At 42.1% G+C, this 15490-nt stretch overlaps 1 protein-coding gene across 1 annotated transcript; it reads left to right on the top strand.

Moving 5' to 3' along the window:
- The first annotated feature begins 361 nt into the window (after nt 1-361).
- Nucleotides 362-15051, top strand: LOC115548119 (deoxynucleoside triphosphate triphosphohydrolase SAMHD1). Its single transcript, XM_030362581.1, has 14 exons — nt 362-580; nt 1906-1948; nt 2188-2348; nt 3874-3989; nt 4118-4212; nt 9016-9174; nt 9660-9748; nt 10993-11116; nt 11215-11306; nt 11393-11508; nt 11700-11839; nt 12399-12467; nt 13065-13169; nt 14796-15051. The coding sequence occupies exons 1-14, from the start codon at nt 573-575 to the stop codon at nt 14970-14972; spliced, it is 1494 nt and encodes a 497-aa protein (XP_030218441.1). The 5' UTR covers nt 362-572; the 3' UTR covers nt 14973-15051.
- Nucleotides 15052-15490: the final 439 nt, after the last annotated feature.

Here is a 15490-nt window from a genome sequence, read left to right on the forward strand (position 1 = left end):
GGTTTAGTATTTAAGCCATTTTAGTGGTGACTGAATAGCTTAAAGATAGATAAATATCTTAAAGCTACCCCCCCTGTACTTTTGTGTTTTATTTTATTATTAACTACTCAGTTAATTTTAGGTTTCCAGGGGTAGTGACATAGGCGTCTACCCCTGGAAACGTCTAACCCAAGAGGCCTACTGCCTCTTGGCAAAATTGGAAGACCGACGTACCATCAGAGCAATGAAACATGTGCAACGTCAGCATCAGCCATTTTATTTGTTTATGAACAGTCCAAAGTCAACGGCACTCCCATGGGGCGCTTCTCTGTAAACAAACATTGAATGAACCCGCCCTATATTAGATTAATAGTTTAGATTGGCCCAACCCAGCCATGGAGATCTGTCTGAATAGGATTTAAGACAGGTATACCAGAGCAATTAAAACACAAGCTCACAGATCTTCTGGGCTTGAAGCATTGACCGCTAATGCCAAACAAAAAACATTGTTTATTTAATTGTTTAATTATTCTTTAAATTAAATTTATTTACTGGAGTTGGAATACAATATCTAACTGAAGACAATACATAAGATGGCCAGGTGAGTCTGATATTGACAAGAAAATAGGATGATCACAAGTCTAATAATTGTTTTGGCACTTTCTAGTCTTAACATTGTTTCTGAGTTTGAGCGAGCGGCAGGTCACTTGTCCACAGTAATCAGTGAGCTGATCGATAAAATTCATCTAAAGTACCGTGGTCATATTTATCTTGAAAGACGATGATTTATTTTGGAAGATTATTTAGATTTAAACTGCCAAAACCTAGATTACTCAAAACTGTTTTTTCCCCCCAACAATGATTCTCCTGGTATGATGTGGAAGATTTTCTCCAGGAGAGAGGATATACGCGTCAAAATGCTTTTTGGCCTTATTTAAAATAGGATTTTAATATAAAAAAGTAATATTATATCATGCAACATTGTTTCTTAACCATGTTTGGTCTCTCCGATTGTAGTGTGCTCAGTTTTGATTGATTTCTAGGTATTTTTTATGGCCAGTTGTTCACAAAATAATAATAATAATAATAATTCATTGATTGTGTATAGCACTTTTCATATGGTCAGAGTGAGAGTGGAGGAGGATCGGAGGGCTCGGGAGGGCGGGGCCAGGTGGTGGAGAGCTTTGAAAGTCTGGAGGAGTATTTTGTGTTCACGAGACCGGGTGTGACTGAGGAGGCGAGCACCAGAGTTTTGGACCATTTGGAGTCTATGGAGGGAATGAGAGGTGATGCCAGTGAGGAGGTAGTTGCAATAGTCTAGACGGGAAGAGATGAAGGCGTGGATAAGGGATTCAGCAGCAGGGGGGGACAGGCAGTGTCTGATTTTGGCGACGCGGCAGAGGTGGAAGCAGGAGGATTCACCAGACATTAAAAATGTCTGGTTAACTGTGGTAAAAGATTTATTATTTGTGAGCTGTGCTTTTCTAAACTTGCAGGTCCAAATGTTTTCTTGGTCAGCATCCTATGAGATGCCATTGCCTTAGTCACAGTATGTTATGTCAGTTATCTTGAAGGTATAGGCTTTTCTGTTAGATGCATACAGACACCCCAGGCGGGCAGGCTGACCAAGTGCAATATTTAAAAGGCCACAGTCTGAAATGTAGGAGTGATCAAGCAAGCTACTGATGGCTGTGTTGTGTTCTCTCTCATTCAGCCGAAATAAATCTACTACAATGCTTGACTCTGACAAGAAGTTTTAATTGTTTGACTCTCGCAAGATAATTTCTAAGATATTAACCGTTAATGAAGGGAAATAAGTCGTAAGGAACATTCCTAATAATATATGGTAATTGCAGATCAAATGTGCCGTCTATGCTTCTCTTTCTCCTATCCACTTTCATACACTCCTTTTTTTTATTTCTCCAGACCTCATGATACCGAGACTGAAACTATGGAGGTAGCATACAAAGTAAGAAAGTCATGTTACAAATAATTTTGCCACAGACAGCTTTAAATTAAGACTCAGTAAATGGTTGCTGAGCTCAAAGTTTGAATTGATTTCCAAAATAATTTCCACACCTGTGAAGCATCATTCAAAAGTATAAACCCTGTATTCAGCATTTATGTTTCCAACCCTCTTTGGTTTCAAAACCACAGAACAACGGTACAGACAGCGTTAAGTAATGTTTTCTCTCTCCTCTCTTTCAGGTCTTTAATGACCCCATCCACGGACACATTGAACTCCACCCTCTTCTGGTCAAAATCATAGACACACCTCAATTCCAAAGACTGAGGAACATCAAGCAGCTCGGAGGGGCATACTACGTTTTCCCCGGAGCATCTCATAATCGCTTCGAGCATTCCATTGGGTGTGTGTGTGTGTGTGTGTGTGTGTGTGTGTGTGTGTGTTTGTGTGTCAAGTGGATACCTTGTACGAGGGTTGGGCCAGTGTAACATCTTTCAAACCGCTTTGATGATTAGTCAAATCCCGTATGGTACCTCTAAATCTGTACCACCAGATGGCACGCACATGTCCACAAAGAAGTTGGTGGCAAGTGGAATATCATGAGTTATGCCGGGCATACGCCTGACTATTCTTCAAAGTTAGTACAGCAAACTGGTAAATCCCCAATTCATTCCCCACAACCCAGTCCTGATCCTCAAAATTCCCAATTAGAATCTTGAGAGCAAAAACATGACTCAAGCGTAAAGAAATCTGGCGGACAGCGGCCATGCAGTGCTAGATGAAATATTTGTTTTTTTTTGTGGAAGATTCTAAATAACTATTTAAGAACTTTGGAAAATGTTGTGTTCTCAATTGGCTAACATCTTTCCAGTTAGAGCAACAAAACGTGACACATTAGCGGGAGCCATCTTGGCCCCAAATTTGATAATTGTTGTTATTGGACCAACCCCAGCCAGGAATAGGGCCGCACAATATGGCAGAGCAAATTAATCATGAGTTGGCAGATTAGTTTGGTTACCAGATTGGGAAAAACAAATGTACCTATGATAAACTTTGCACTTATTGTGTACGACCATCATTAAAGTATTAGCGAAAATTAAAGTTAAAACGACATAGAACTACATTGACATTTATTTGATGGGTTAAAGTTAAACCAACTACTATTGAGGTATGCTGATGGGTCTGAAAGCATACTAAGTTGAAAACTTAGTATGCTTTAAAAAAAAAAAAAATCATACAATCCATGTGGACATTATTTCATATGACAATGAGGCTTGAAATGGGGTTTTAGACATCGTACCTGAGTTTGCGTCAAGTAACTGCAAGATGACGCGCCCTTTACTCGATTTTTCCCAGTAGGAAGTAAAAAAGTCCCACCCTGGGCTGCAAATGCTCGTGGGGCAGATCCTGGTCGAATGGCAGTACTTTTTTTGTTTGTACTTAGTTAAAATTTTGGGGGCAAAGTTTGTTGTCAAAATATTCTCGTTTCGCAAACCTACATTGTTGAAACCACTGTTTGAGGCTCCCAACCAAGTTTATTGTGTAACGTTTGTGGCTGATGGCCTGAGTTATAATCAGATTGATTGGAATCTGGGTGGGGATGCACACCGTGGGTGCATTTAGAATCAAAGTAGGCACACAGGTCAAACCAGCCATCACCACAGACAGCTCTGACATGTTGGTATTCAGCAGCTGATCTGCATGTAAACATTTAGCCAATTACAATAAAATAGCTCTTACCTGTGGCTTGGTGTCGGAGGAGACACACCCCTGGCTGGCACCCACTGGCATGTGGCAGGGTTAACTGACACTTATATTGCAGCGTTTAACTGGGTTATTTTATACTGGTCACTTTTGTTTGTATCTAACCAGATTCTCTGTGGCAACGTTAATCAATTAAAGCATCTTTGTTAATTTATTGTTTGCAGAGTTGCGTACCTGGCTGGAGAGCTTGCTAATTCTCTGCAAAAGAAACAGCCTGAACTGAATATCGATGACAGAGACATCCTCTGTGTTCAAATCGCTGGCCTCTGCCATGATCTTGGTGAGTAACAAGAGCTGCACCCCAACCCTTACCCCAAAACATCCAACATCGGCCAGTTTTTGTGTGACCATGAAACTAATGAGGGATTGGTTAATAATGAATGGTTTCAAATGTCTCTCTCTCTATAGGACACGGACCTTTCTCTCATCTGTTTGATGGGATGTTCATTCCTGAAGCACGTAAACGTCAAGGTCAAGATTCGAAAGATAAAAAAAAATGGACGGTACTGAATGATTCTCCCACTGATTTTCCCAAAATTCTGCTCGCTGTTTGTTCCGGGACATTTCACAGACCCTTATTTGGCAACACGCTAAAACAAGCCAAAAGTCTGGCCTAACGTTCCTAAACTACTAACTTCTATCCACATCTCCAGGATTCCAACCTAAAAACTTTAAGCTTTCAGAAAGCAAAACAAAATGTCATAGGTAAGATTCGAGATTTGTTAAGTGAAGAGGAATGGGTGGAAGAGAGCAAAATTTGGTAAATATACAACCCTCTGTCTAAACACAGCCTCCCTCCCAGCTCCCTTCATAATTTCTTCTCCGTTTAAATGATAACGCCATGGTTGCAAATGTGATTGATAGGCAAGAAGAATCCAGAATCAATCAGGGAAGGGCCATTAATTGTTTAAAATCTAAAATGCTTATGGCTGGTGGATGACTATGCCATTTCTAAAAGATTGTACTCAAATTATAGCTCTTAAAGGTTGGGTAGGTGATTTGCGAAACGCCAGCAGATTTTGAAAATACACAACTCAAATGGTCCTACCCCCTCTCCTTCAACGCTGACTCTGACTCCACCCATTCCAAGTACCTGGACGCGCAATCATGCACGAGCGCGAACAGAGATGCGCGAGAGCGAGCCAGGCTAGCGTAGGTTTTCGTTTAACAACATGGCACTACATTCAGCTGTAAGTTGCACCCAGTACCGCGGGAAGTAGGAGTGCTGGTGGTGCTGCAACACCCCCTGTCCGAGGCCCTGTCTTATCACAGAAAACGATCATTTCTAAAAACTCCGGCCAAAGTGGAGATTTCTGAAAACGCCGGTTATGTGTTGTCGTGTCAACGGGGAGAAACGGGATTTTAGGTTCTGAAGCGTCACATTATGCACCAGGAAATGCTTAACGTCATGTGAGCGCCCGCTGTACCGTATTGGTCCGAATATAAACACAAACCCCATTGTAAGACGACCTATATTTGGAAAAAAGATTTGAAGACCAGATCCGTTTTTTATGAATAAATAAATTGTATTCATTGAAATAATATACGAAAATAAAAAGGCATCGAATAAAACACTGCATTGCCACTAAACAGTAGTGCAAATAGGCCGTACTGATGTGTACACCAAAGACTATTCCTGACACTCCTCTGCCCCGCTGTGTTCGCTCTGGCTGTGGTCGCTCCGAACTGTTTCGGCCCGTGGCAAAGCGAGTCATCCTCGCTGCTGTCCAAGGCATTTTGAGACGCAGCATTTATTTAATGCTCATATGACCTAGTGCTGAAAAAAGGTTATATGAAAAAGTGTGAGGGTAGCGGTGGTGCGCTAAACTTGTTCTGTGAGCAGCTGGATGTGAACGATCGATTTTCAACTGTCCGCGCATGCACTGGTGTAATTGAGCTGCGCTGCTATACATCTTTTTTTTATCAATGTAACGAGTTGCGAGTCTAGTGCAGGCTGAGTTTTTTTTTTTCCCAGCACCCCCTGCTGAGAATACGTTCTCGCTGCTATGGTTGGACCAGATGTTATAAACATTAAACGGTCACATAAATCATTACTATTTTTAGAAAATGTATGTTTGTTTCATATAATTGTATTGGAAGTCCTGGTTTTCACTAGGGTTGCCGCGGTGTGGACATTTTCACACCGAGTAATACACTCGTCTCCACACCGGTATTACCGAGTATAAACGGTATAAACTTTGAAACTAGGTCAACCGCCACACAAGCATCGGTTTTTAGACCCTTCTCGTCCTTCAGTTGCCGCCAACGTTCGAAAGCAGCGCCTAGGATTATTCTTGATTTCAGTTTTTCTCTTTCAGCGTTTTTATTATCAATTACTCTCTGAAAAAGAGTTTTCCTTCTCTTTGCTGGTGGTGGTGGTGGTGGTGGTGGTGGTGGGGATGGTGGCGTCTTGTCTGCCATGGAAATTGTCTTCTACTGCTAGGTCCAAATGTGGATTAACTAGTTCCAGTAGCTACCGCAGGATAACAACAAACAGGAGCTTGCTCTGGGTCACGAGCTCTGGGTCACGAGTACTGCACGAAGGGGTCGCGCGCGGGGCGCGGGGGAGGGGGAGTGCAGTACGACCGTTTGATTGACGTACTTACTGTCCAATGCAACTCGGTGGCAATGGAAATGATTGGCTGGAGTTTTTCGAGCCCTGCCCGTTCCACAGATGATTGACTTGTTTAATTTTCATGTCAGTACTTCTAACTCAGTGGCTGTAAGCGGGTTATGATAAGGATTTCAAGTAATTTTGCAAAAATGGCCAAAAAAGCAAATCACCTATCCAACCTTTAAACAACTATAATTTAAGCATAACACTCCAAAACACTGAACGCATCCTTGATACAGTTTTCTCCATTAAGGCAACTTATTGAAAGGGGGAAACTGTAACTTTTCCTTCGCTTCATTAGTAGTGTTAAGCAAGAATCAGTCGGTTCTTCAATGCATATAACCCAACGAGGATTAGAATTAGTATTAGAATATAATCTATACTGGAGTTTTCGCGCTCAACCTCTAGTTGTAATTAACAGGGGTAATTGTTTAATGGAAAGTGTAGTATACTATGCATGAAAATCAATTATTAAATAGCTTTTACTGTTTTTCAAGGCTGATAAGTGCATTGACATTTTAAAATGCAAGGCAACTACTATTGGTTAGTTGAAAATAATAATCATCATTGAGATTAAACATCTCTTCCAGTGTCCTGGCCAAGACAGGCAGTAGTAGCCTATAGTCACACATAACACACAAAACATAAGAAAAATAAAACAACTAAAACAGTCCGCAGGGGGGAAGGGGGATATCAATATCGCAAGACATTTCGGGAGGCTCATCGAGGAGTAGAATAACTGTACGTCCACACCAGGAGCGACCAAAGCGTCAAAGACGCTTTGGTCGCTCACAAAGTTTCGCTGCGAATTTTTCTGTTCGCTTTGGTCGCTCAAGTCGCTCATGACGTACAATTCAATTATGCAGACGCATTTAAAGGAGCCGTATGCGTTTAGTAGGCCCTACAGACCGCCATATCAAATAGTGAACTCTCCCATACACCTTGGCCATATTGCCGAGACGGTTTTGCTTGTTCGATAAAGTGCTTCGACAACAAGTAGGACAGTGATTCCCCCCAATACAAAAAAAATCCTAAAATGTAGGCTAATTACAACCGAGAACAAAAAACCCTGCGTGCTGTAGTACTTAAAATATGTTTCACTGATCTGGATCTGCAAATCATGATCTGCACTCATTCGTCGCATTCAAAACAAATAGACATTCGCGCACATGGCTAATTTGCATACGCGCACAGGACTGGTTGGCTCCGCAAGGCAAATAATGGAACATATCGATCTATCTAGGCTTTTCTGTCTATCTATCTATCAACGCGTGTCTAGTTTTAACGTGATGTATTGTGTGTATGTCCAGTCAGACTTGTTCTGTGTGGTCTTGTAGGCTACTGTCCTGTGTGGGCCGAACCACCTAAATGGATTCCCGACGATTTGTGTCGTTTGGTATTAATAAAGACTTGACTAGGCTTTCTATCTATCTAGACTAGATATATCCCTTGTCATTTATCCCTCGTCTTGTCGATTAGTTTGTTTATGTGACGATTTCAAAAACTTTTTTGGTTTTGTTTAAAGCATGCTACACGCGATTGGTTGGTTAGATTGGTGGCATGGAGAGCAAATTAAAATGATTCCCGCTTAAATACGAACGTTCTAGATGTAGCCTATAAATACTCCCGCTTATCATCACTTGATATCCAAACCACTACGGCGTTTCGATCTCTGAACTGAAAAGGGGTGGGTTCGTACAACACCGGGTGCCCAGTTACAGCCGCGATTAATACTTCAGCCGACATTTTTTTCAGTGAGTGAATAAAGGTAGGTAGGAACCAAAGTGTCTGCCGATGTTCCCTGGGATCCACGCAAGCGAAGAGCGTCTAAATTCCGATTGGCTGTCAGTGTTTGGCCGCTGAAGCGAATAATAGTCATTTGCATAAAGTTAAAAAGTTTTCAACTTCTTTTTGACGCTCTGGTCGCTCAACTTTGGCCGCTGGTAGCGTTGGTCGCTTTGGTCGCTTTGGTCGCTCTTGCCCATAGAAAGTGAATGACTTCCGGCGATTTGGTCGCTCAATTCGCTTCTGGTGTGGACGGACAGTAAAGTGTAGTCTTTTGGTCGACTCTATAGACGTAATTCACCATAGCCTACTGTGTTATTGACATGTTTTCGTTGTGTTATAGGGACGCTGTCTCTTTAAAATCACGTCACTTGTGCGTTTATATGCCGGTCGGTGCGATGTTTGAATTTAATGGTTTTTATATGACAAAATGAACGACCTGCCGTTGCTTGTCGAGGTGAGAAATTGTCTCTGCCTTCATTTTATCGCAATTTATATAGTCTATAGACAGAACAACTTACCTGGGAGAGTTTGCTGACGGCGGAGCTGTTATGTTTAAAAACATAACATCTTACCTGGGCGAGTGTCGCTGCGGTGTGTGCCCGTGCGTATGTGTTCTTACCTGCGCGTATGCCGATGGCACACCTGTGCGTGTGTGTGTGTGTGTGTGTGTGTGTGTGTGTGTGTGTGTGTGTGTGTGTGTGTGTGTGTGTGTGTGTGTGTGTGTGTGTGTGTGTGTGTGTGTGTAAGAGAACAAGTTAAGATAACGTGCGTGTGGAATGCATTCATAGTGCTTTACACACATCCACACACTGACGGCGAAGTAAGCGGTAAGTGTGAGGTGTCTTGCGCAGGGACACCTGAGCAACCTCTGAGTGTGTGTGTGTGTGTGTGTGTGTCATTGCAGCACGAGCAGGCAACGCTAACCATGTTTGATCATCTGATTGAAAAAAACGTACTGGAGCTGGAGAAGGTGAAGGACTGGCAGGTGCTGTCAAACGAAAAAGATTTCATCAAGGAGCTGATCGTTGGGAAACAGGCCGACGCTGATCAGCCAAAAAGAATGGTGTGCACATTGACTCTCCCAACAGACGGGTTGGTTCTCTCCCAACAGACGGGTTGGTACAATGACTCTCTCTAAAGAGGGGAATGTACCATGAGTGTCCCAACAGAGGAGTTTGTACAATGACTTTCCCACAGAGGGGTTAGTATTGTGACTTATAGTGGCCCCGGTATGTACAATTTGATTTAGTTAATTTATTATCCAAAGTGCCTTACAAGTGAGGCTAACAACAATCAAAATTGGGGAAACTACAAAATAAATGCTGTGTAGAGCTTGAAGAACCTACTGTTCATAACCTCCTCTCACCATTGCCTGAAAAATGAATTGTTCTCACAGAACCCCCTAGTTAGACTTGCTACAACACATAGCAGGCTTTTTTCTGTTCAAACTCATCGGACTCAGAAATAGGGTTTCCTTTGAGGTGAGCTGCTACATTGCTGTTCTATTTCTATTTGTCTGTTGACCATATCCTTGTGCTGTCGTTACAGGGGCCATACAAAAAGAAGTCTTTCCTGTATGACATCGTGGCCAACAAAACGAACGGCATCGATGTGGACAAATTTGATTACTTTGCGAGGTCAGTCCTTACTCAGGTCACTAACTTTGCTTGTGTATTGTGCGAGATGTTCATGCCACTGCTCTTTAGGACTATGTAAGATTTTCACTGCAGCCATCAATCATTTGGAGTGGGGTCCAAATGGGGAAGGATATTGTAGCGGCTCAGTGGTTCATGGCTTTATCAGAAATATCCATTTAGCCGTAATAGCAGGAATTTCTTAGTTATAGTGCACCAAATTGATCTCATTCCACAAATCTGTTCAGCCGTATTATAGAGGTAATCTTTAAATCCTGTTTCACTTGTCAAGCGCAAAGATTTTTCCAACAACAAAACATCTATAAATGAGAGTTTCCTGGTTTAAGATGAGATTATATTTTATTTTTTGGATATATGAGTGAAACTGTACTTCAAGCCTTGCAAGAAATAGGTATGGTACGGGTATGTAATAGGCATGTAGCGCCATATCGCTTTGGGTTGGATACCCAAAGCGATTCCTCCCAATATGATCAGTCGGTCATATTTTTAAATACTAAAATGTATTTCAATTGAGAGATGACTATTGGACATAGAGTAGAAATAAATATTAGGCCAACATATAATTCAATAATACAAAAGAATACTAAATTTAGGATACAGAGGACCACACTCCCAACCAATGTTTGCACTACAGTAGACCTACTACATTTACCATGGTTTATAGTACCAAGTGCCAAGCATTAACAACTGCTAGATTAACCACTTCATCGTATTCAACAAAGACAGCTAGGACAAGATGCTACACAATGCTAAATACCATTTTAAAGTGCAAGGACGTAAAACATCCAATAAGTGCGTTAGAGGGGTGTCTGGGGTAAGGGGGGGAGGCTATGCAGAGTCTAGGTGAACTCTGAGCATGGTAAAACATGTAAAGCGAATATCTTTCACATTTTTCTCCCAGAAGGCCATGCAACCAGACCTCCATAGCTGTCAGGGTTTCTCTATCCACGCAATATTTTCACATTTTTTTTACCCCTAGCCTGTTTGTAGACCCCCCTACACCTTCCTGCTCCACAATGACTGGTATCAGAATTCACTGCACCACTTTGTAATGCAGTCTTTGAAAATCTCCTTAGTGACCTAACCATACTCAATACACAGCCACAGCTGCCAGGGATATCTTTCTCTCTGGATCAACCAATCAATGGAGAAACAAAGCAAGAACCTGTAAAAGTAATCGTGCACTATCATGTCAATGTATTCATCCTTTCTGTTCCTCGTTTCAGAGACTGCCACCACCTGGGCATCAAGAATAACTTTGACCACCACCGCTTCATCAAGTTCGCCAGGGTGTGTGATGTGGACAAAGGAAAAGAAGCAAAGGAGAAGCAAATCTGTACCAAAGAACAGGTCAAATGATCTCAGACTTCTGTTTTTAATCTGATTGAAGCAGCTCTCTAATTGGTCCTATATTTGACTAAACATAACTCTGGGTATTCATTCAACAGGAAGTGGGCAATGTGTATGACTTCTTCCACACAAGAAACTGTCTCCACAGAAGAGCCTGCCAGCACAAAGTAAAAAACATTGTTGAGACCATGTAAGTACTGTGTCTGTGCTAGGTACTATAATAATTACGAAAGTAATTGTTTTCCAAACTGAGTCTGGTTGTGTTTTTCTAACTAGGATCACAAAGGCCTTTGTATCGGCGGACAAACACCTCAAATTCAAGGGGTCCGATGGGAAAATGCGCACAATGTCCACAGCTATAGAGGACATGGTGGCATACACCAAGCTGACTGGTAAGTGTTGAGACCACACGGTGCTGTGGTTGGCTGGGCTATTGCATTTTGCAATGTCAAAGACTAATTCTTTCTTACCCCAAGGGTGAACCTACCCTAGGGCTTCCTTAAGCAAGATGCCTCACCACTATCTGCTCCTTATTCTAAGATCTACTATAAGTCACTTCTGATGTGTGTCTATGCCCCTGTAGACAATGTCTTCGAACAGATCCTCTTTTCTACCTCAACGGAGCTGACTGAAGCCAGGGAGATCCTAGAGAACATCCTCCACCGTCGCCTCTACAAGTGTGTGGGCCAGTTCTATTCAGCAAATGAAATCAAGGCTACAGAGGTGTGTGTGTGTGTGTGTGTGTGTGTGTGTGTGTGTGTGTGTGTGTGTGTGTGTGTGTGTGTGTGTGTGTGTGTGTGTGTGTGTGTGTGTGTGTGTGTGTGTGTGTGTGTGTGTGTGTGAAGCTGAAATGAGTGAGTGGATCAAAATGCTCGACACAGAGTGAGGCCAACACAGAGTGTGAATAAAAGTGTCTTTACTGAGAATCAACAGATATGTTACGGCAGGACTTGGGGGAAGGCTGGTGGGTAGTCAGACAGCAAATGTTCGGCGACGGGAGGGTAGTCGGACAGGCGAGGGTTCGGTGACACTGTTCACAGGGAAGAGATTGTTAGGGCGAGCAGCAGAACACAAGGACTAAGCAATCTAGGCATGAGGAGGTGTGTGTGTGTGTGTGTGTGTGTGTGTGTGTGTGTGTGTGTGTGTGTGTGTGTGTGTGTGTGTGTGTGTGTGTGTGTGTGTGTGTGTGTGTGTGTGTGTGTGTGTGTGTGTGTGTGTGTGCTAGAAGTGACAGAGGAACAAATCCATGACAGTTTTGACGCTCTTTCCCTTATCTTTCCAGGAGGAAATTGGTGAGAAGTTGGCAGGTGAAAAGGACATTGACCGGACCTCAAACTACCTCATTGTCAAAGTAAGTCCTACTGTCTCTTAGTGGCATCAAATCTATGCTGATTTTAAAGGTTCCCTTTGAGAGGTTTGTGGTTGGTCTGATAGCTCTGTGGTGGGAATCAGGTATGCAAATCCTAGATGCAGTTATGATTTACATTTCAACAATGTCCTCCCTTCCTACATTTATCTGTGATTGAGAAGTGTTGCGTTAACTGGACAGGCAAGATAGCTTCCCTTAACCAACCCGGGAGTAAATGCACCGATTGGTATGAAATGATCCGGGACTGTTCTAAATTCTGGGACGTGGCCCAGGCGTGCAGATGAAAGATATCAGAAATCCAGTTAGCTGCTGTTGTATTAAGCAGTTTGAAAATATATATAAAATAACTGTGTTAGTTGTTGTTTTTAACAATGACTATTGCTTTTCCACCCATAATTTCACTGCACATTATAAATACCCACAACCATGTATGTGAAAAATACGTCTGCTTTAAATTGAAAGCATACCTTTTATTTATTTGTTTTCTTGAACAACCTATGACATGTACTATATTCTTCCCTCTCTAGCGCCATGCATCTGTCAGTAAAAGGTGAAACGTCTCCCCCTGGTGTCTCCTAGGTTATCAACATGGACTATGGCATGGGGACAGAGAATCCCATCGATCACCTACGTTTTTACAACAAGAGAGACCCCAACAGGGCCATCATGATCCCCCAGGGCCAGGTAAGAACTTTGCCATTGAACACAGTTATTCTTAAAAGCATGATATTGCCGTATAAACATATATGTATTTGAGGAATAATACGGTCATTTATAAGGGTTATTGTGATGAATAGTAAACACTGACTTCCCAATCTTAGATTGGCATTACAGTGCATGCGTGAGATAAGCTAAACACTGGGCATCATTGGGGCAGCAGTTCAGAGTAGACTCACATCGAAGTCAGCGTTACAACTGTAGTCATGTTGTTCAAAAATTAAACAATTGGAGTAAAAGTACAACTGGTGTGTTTCCACACAAATAATGGTTGTTAATTAAAAAAAAACATTGAAAATCAGAATCAGAATCAGAATCTCTTTATTGTCATTGCACACAGTGCAACGAAATTGGGGTAGAGGCTCTCAAAATAAGTGCTTTTAAAACAAAAACTAAATGAGAAAAGGTTTTTTTTTTTTTTAAATATAGAATGTTAAAGAACTCAAACAAATATATAAATTTTAAAATGTCAGCCAATTTAAAAGGTCAGATTGGTATGATAATGCAATAATTTATAATTCTGCATTATTTAGAGAAATAACATCTCTGGGGTAGAAACTGTTTTTAAGCCTATTTGTTCTTGATCTGATTGCCCTGTAGCGCCTCCCAGAGGGCAACAGTTCAAACAGGTTATGTCCTGGGTGGGATGAGTCTCTCAGGAGAATATGAGCTCTCCTAAGGCAGTGTCTATTATTGTAGACCTCAAGAGAGAGAAGAGGACATCCAATGACTTTTTGTGCCGTTTTTATGACCCTCTGGAGCGCTTTCCTCTCAGCTGCAGTGCAACTGGCAAACCACAGCGAGATGCCGTAGCTTAGGACAGTCTCAATGGTGCAGCGATAAAAGGTCATCAGCAATTTCTCCTGAAGATTGTTCTTCCTGAGGATCCTTAGGAAATACAGTCTCTGTTGGGCCTTTTTCATAAGCGCCTTGGTGTTTATTGTCCAGGTCAGGTCCTGCTGAATGTGCCTGCCCAGGAACCTGAGGTCTGAGACTCTCTCCACGCTCTCCCCGTTCATATAGATGGGCTGAATGTCCGGCTTATTCCTCCTATAATCAATGATCAGCTCTTTGGTCTTTGAGGTGTTGAGGATGAGGTTGTTCTCCGCACACCATGTAGACAGTCTTTGGACCTCCTCCCTATATGCAGTCTCATCCCCACCTGAGATGAGCCCCACCACTGTTGTATCATCCGCAAACTTAATGATGGTATTGCTGGGGTGGCTGGGGATGCAGTCATTGGTGTAGAGGGTGTATAGTAGGGGGCTCAGCACGCAGCCCTGTGGGGAGCCGGTGCTGATGCTAAGATGTATTTGAACAAAAATGTTGTTGTCCTTCAAAACGCCTGGACATTTCACATCATGGACAGCTCGCCCCTGCTTTACAGTAAAGTATTGAGGATCTGGTTTTGTCTCATGATATGAACCAGGAAACCTCCGTCTTATGGTCATTATGATTAGAAAATCGTATTTACTGTTAACATTATCAAAATGAAGGTGTTATGTCCATATATCTCTCTAGTTTCGGCACTCCTGAACCTGAACATGTCTGTCCCTGACTGTGCTTCTTCTTTGTTCCGGCTCCTGTCCACAGGTGTCCACGCTTATCCCAGGACACTTTCAGGAGTGGTTGATCCAGGTGTACTGTAAGAGGACTGATGAGGAGAGCCTGAGGACGGCCAGGGAGCGCTTTGAACTGTGGTGCAACGCTCTGGTAATAATATATTGCCTTCAGTTTATCGCTCCATGTGGTTCAATTTTTTCAAATTAGATTGTTTTACAACTGTGTAGCTAGATGTAGGAGTTGAAGCAAAGCTTTTACTTTAGGTTATTCATTTTTCCCTGCAATGGTGGCATCACCAATTGCATTGTGGCATGTTAATGTGCTGAAGATGTGACCTGTTTATTCTCATTTCTTAAGTTCTTTCTCTTTCTTTCTTCAAGAATTTAGAAATTCTTCCGGAGCTGGAAGCGAATGAACGCCCAAACCCAACTTGAGTTTTGACAGAACAAGAAGAAACAAGATTTTCCTTGCTCCTTTTTTGATATTGGTATGGGTAGGAAATTGGATGGCTAAAGTAGAATTTTAATAATTACAATCCAACCATTGTAACCAGAAAATGTCTTTAATCAAAGTAGGAGGCCGTTGAGGGCCAGTGCTCAGGGTTATACACTCAAAAGCTTATACAACTTTATGTCTTCAAGTTCAGTTTTATCACATCACCGGCTGCTGGCATTGTTTTTGTTTCTTTGTTTCTCCTCATTTAGATATGCATGTTCTGTCCATAG

This window comes from Gadus morhua, chromosome 1 (genome assembly GCF_902167405.1).
Source record: "Gadus morhua chromosome 1, gadMor3.0, whole genome shotgun sequence".
Lineage (NCBI taxonomy): Eukaryota > Metazoa > Chordata > Actinopteri > Gadiformes > Gadidae > Gadus > Gadus morhua.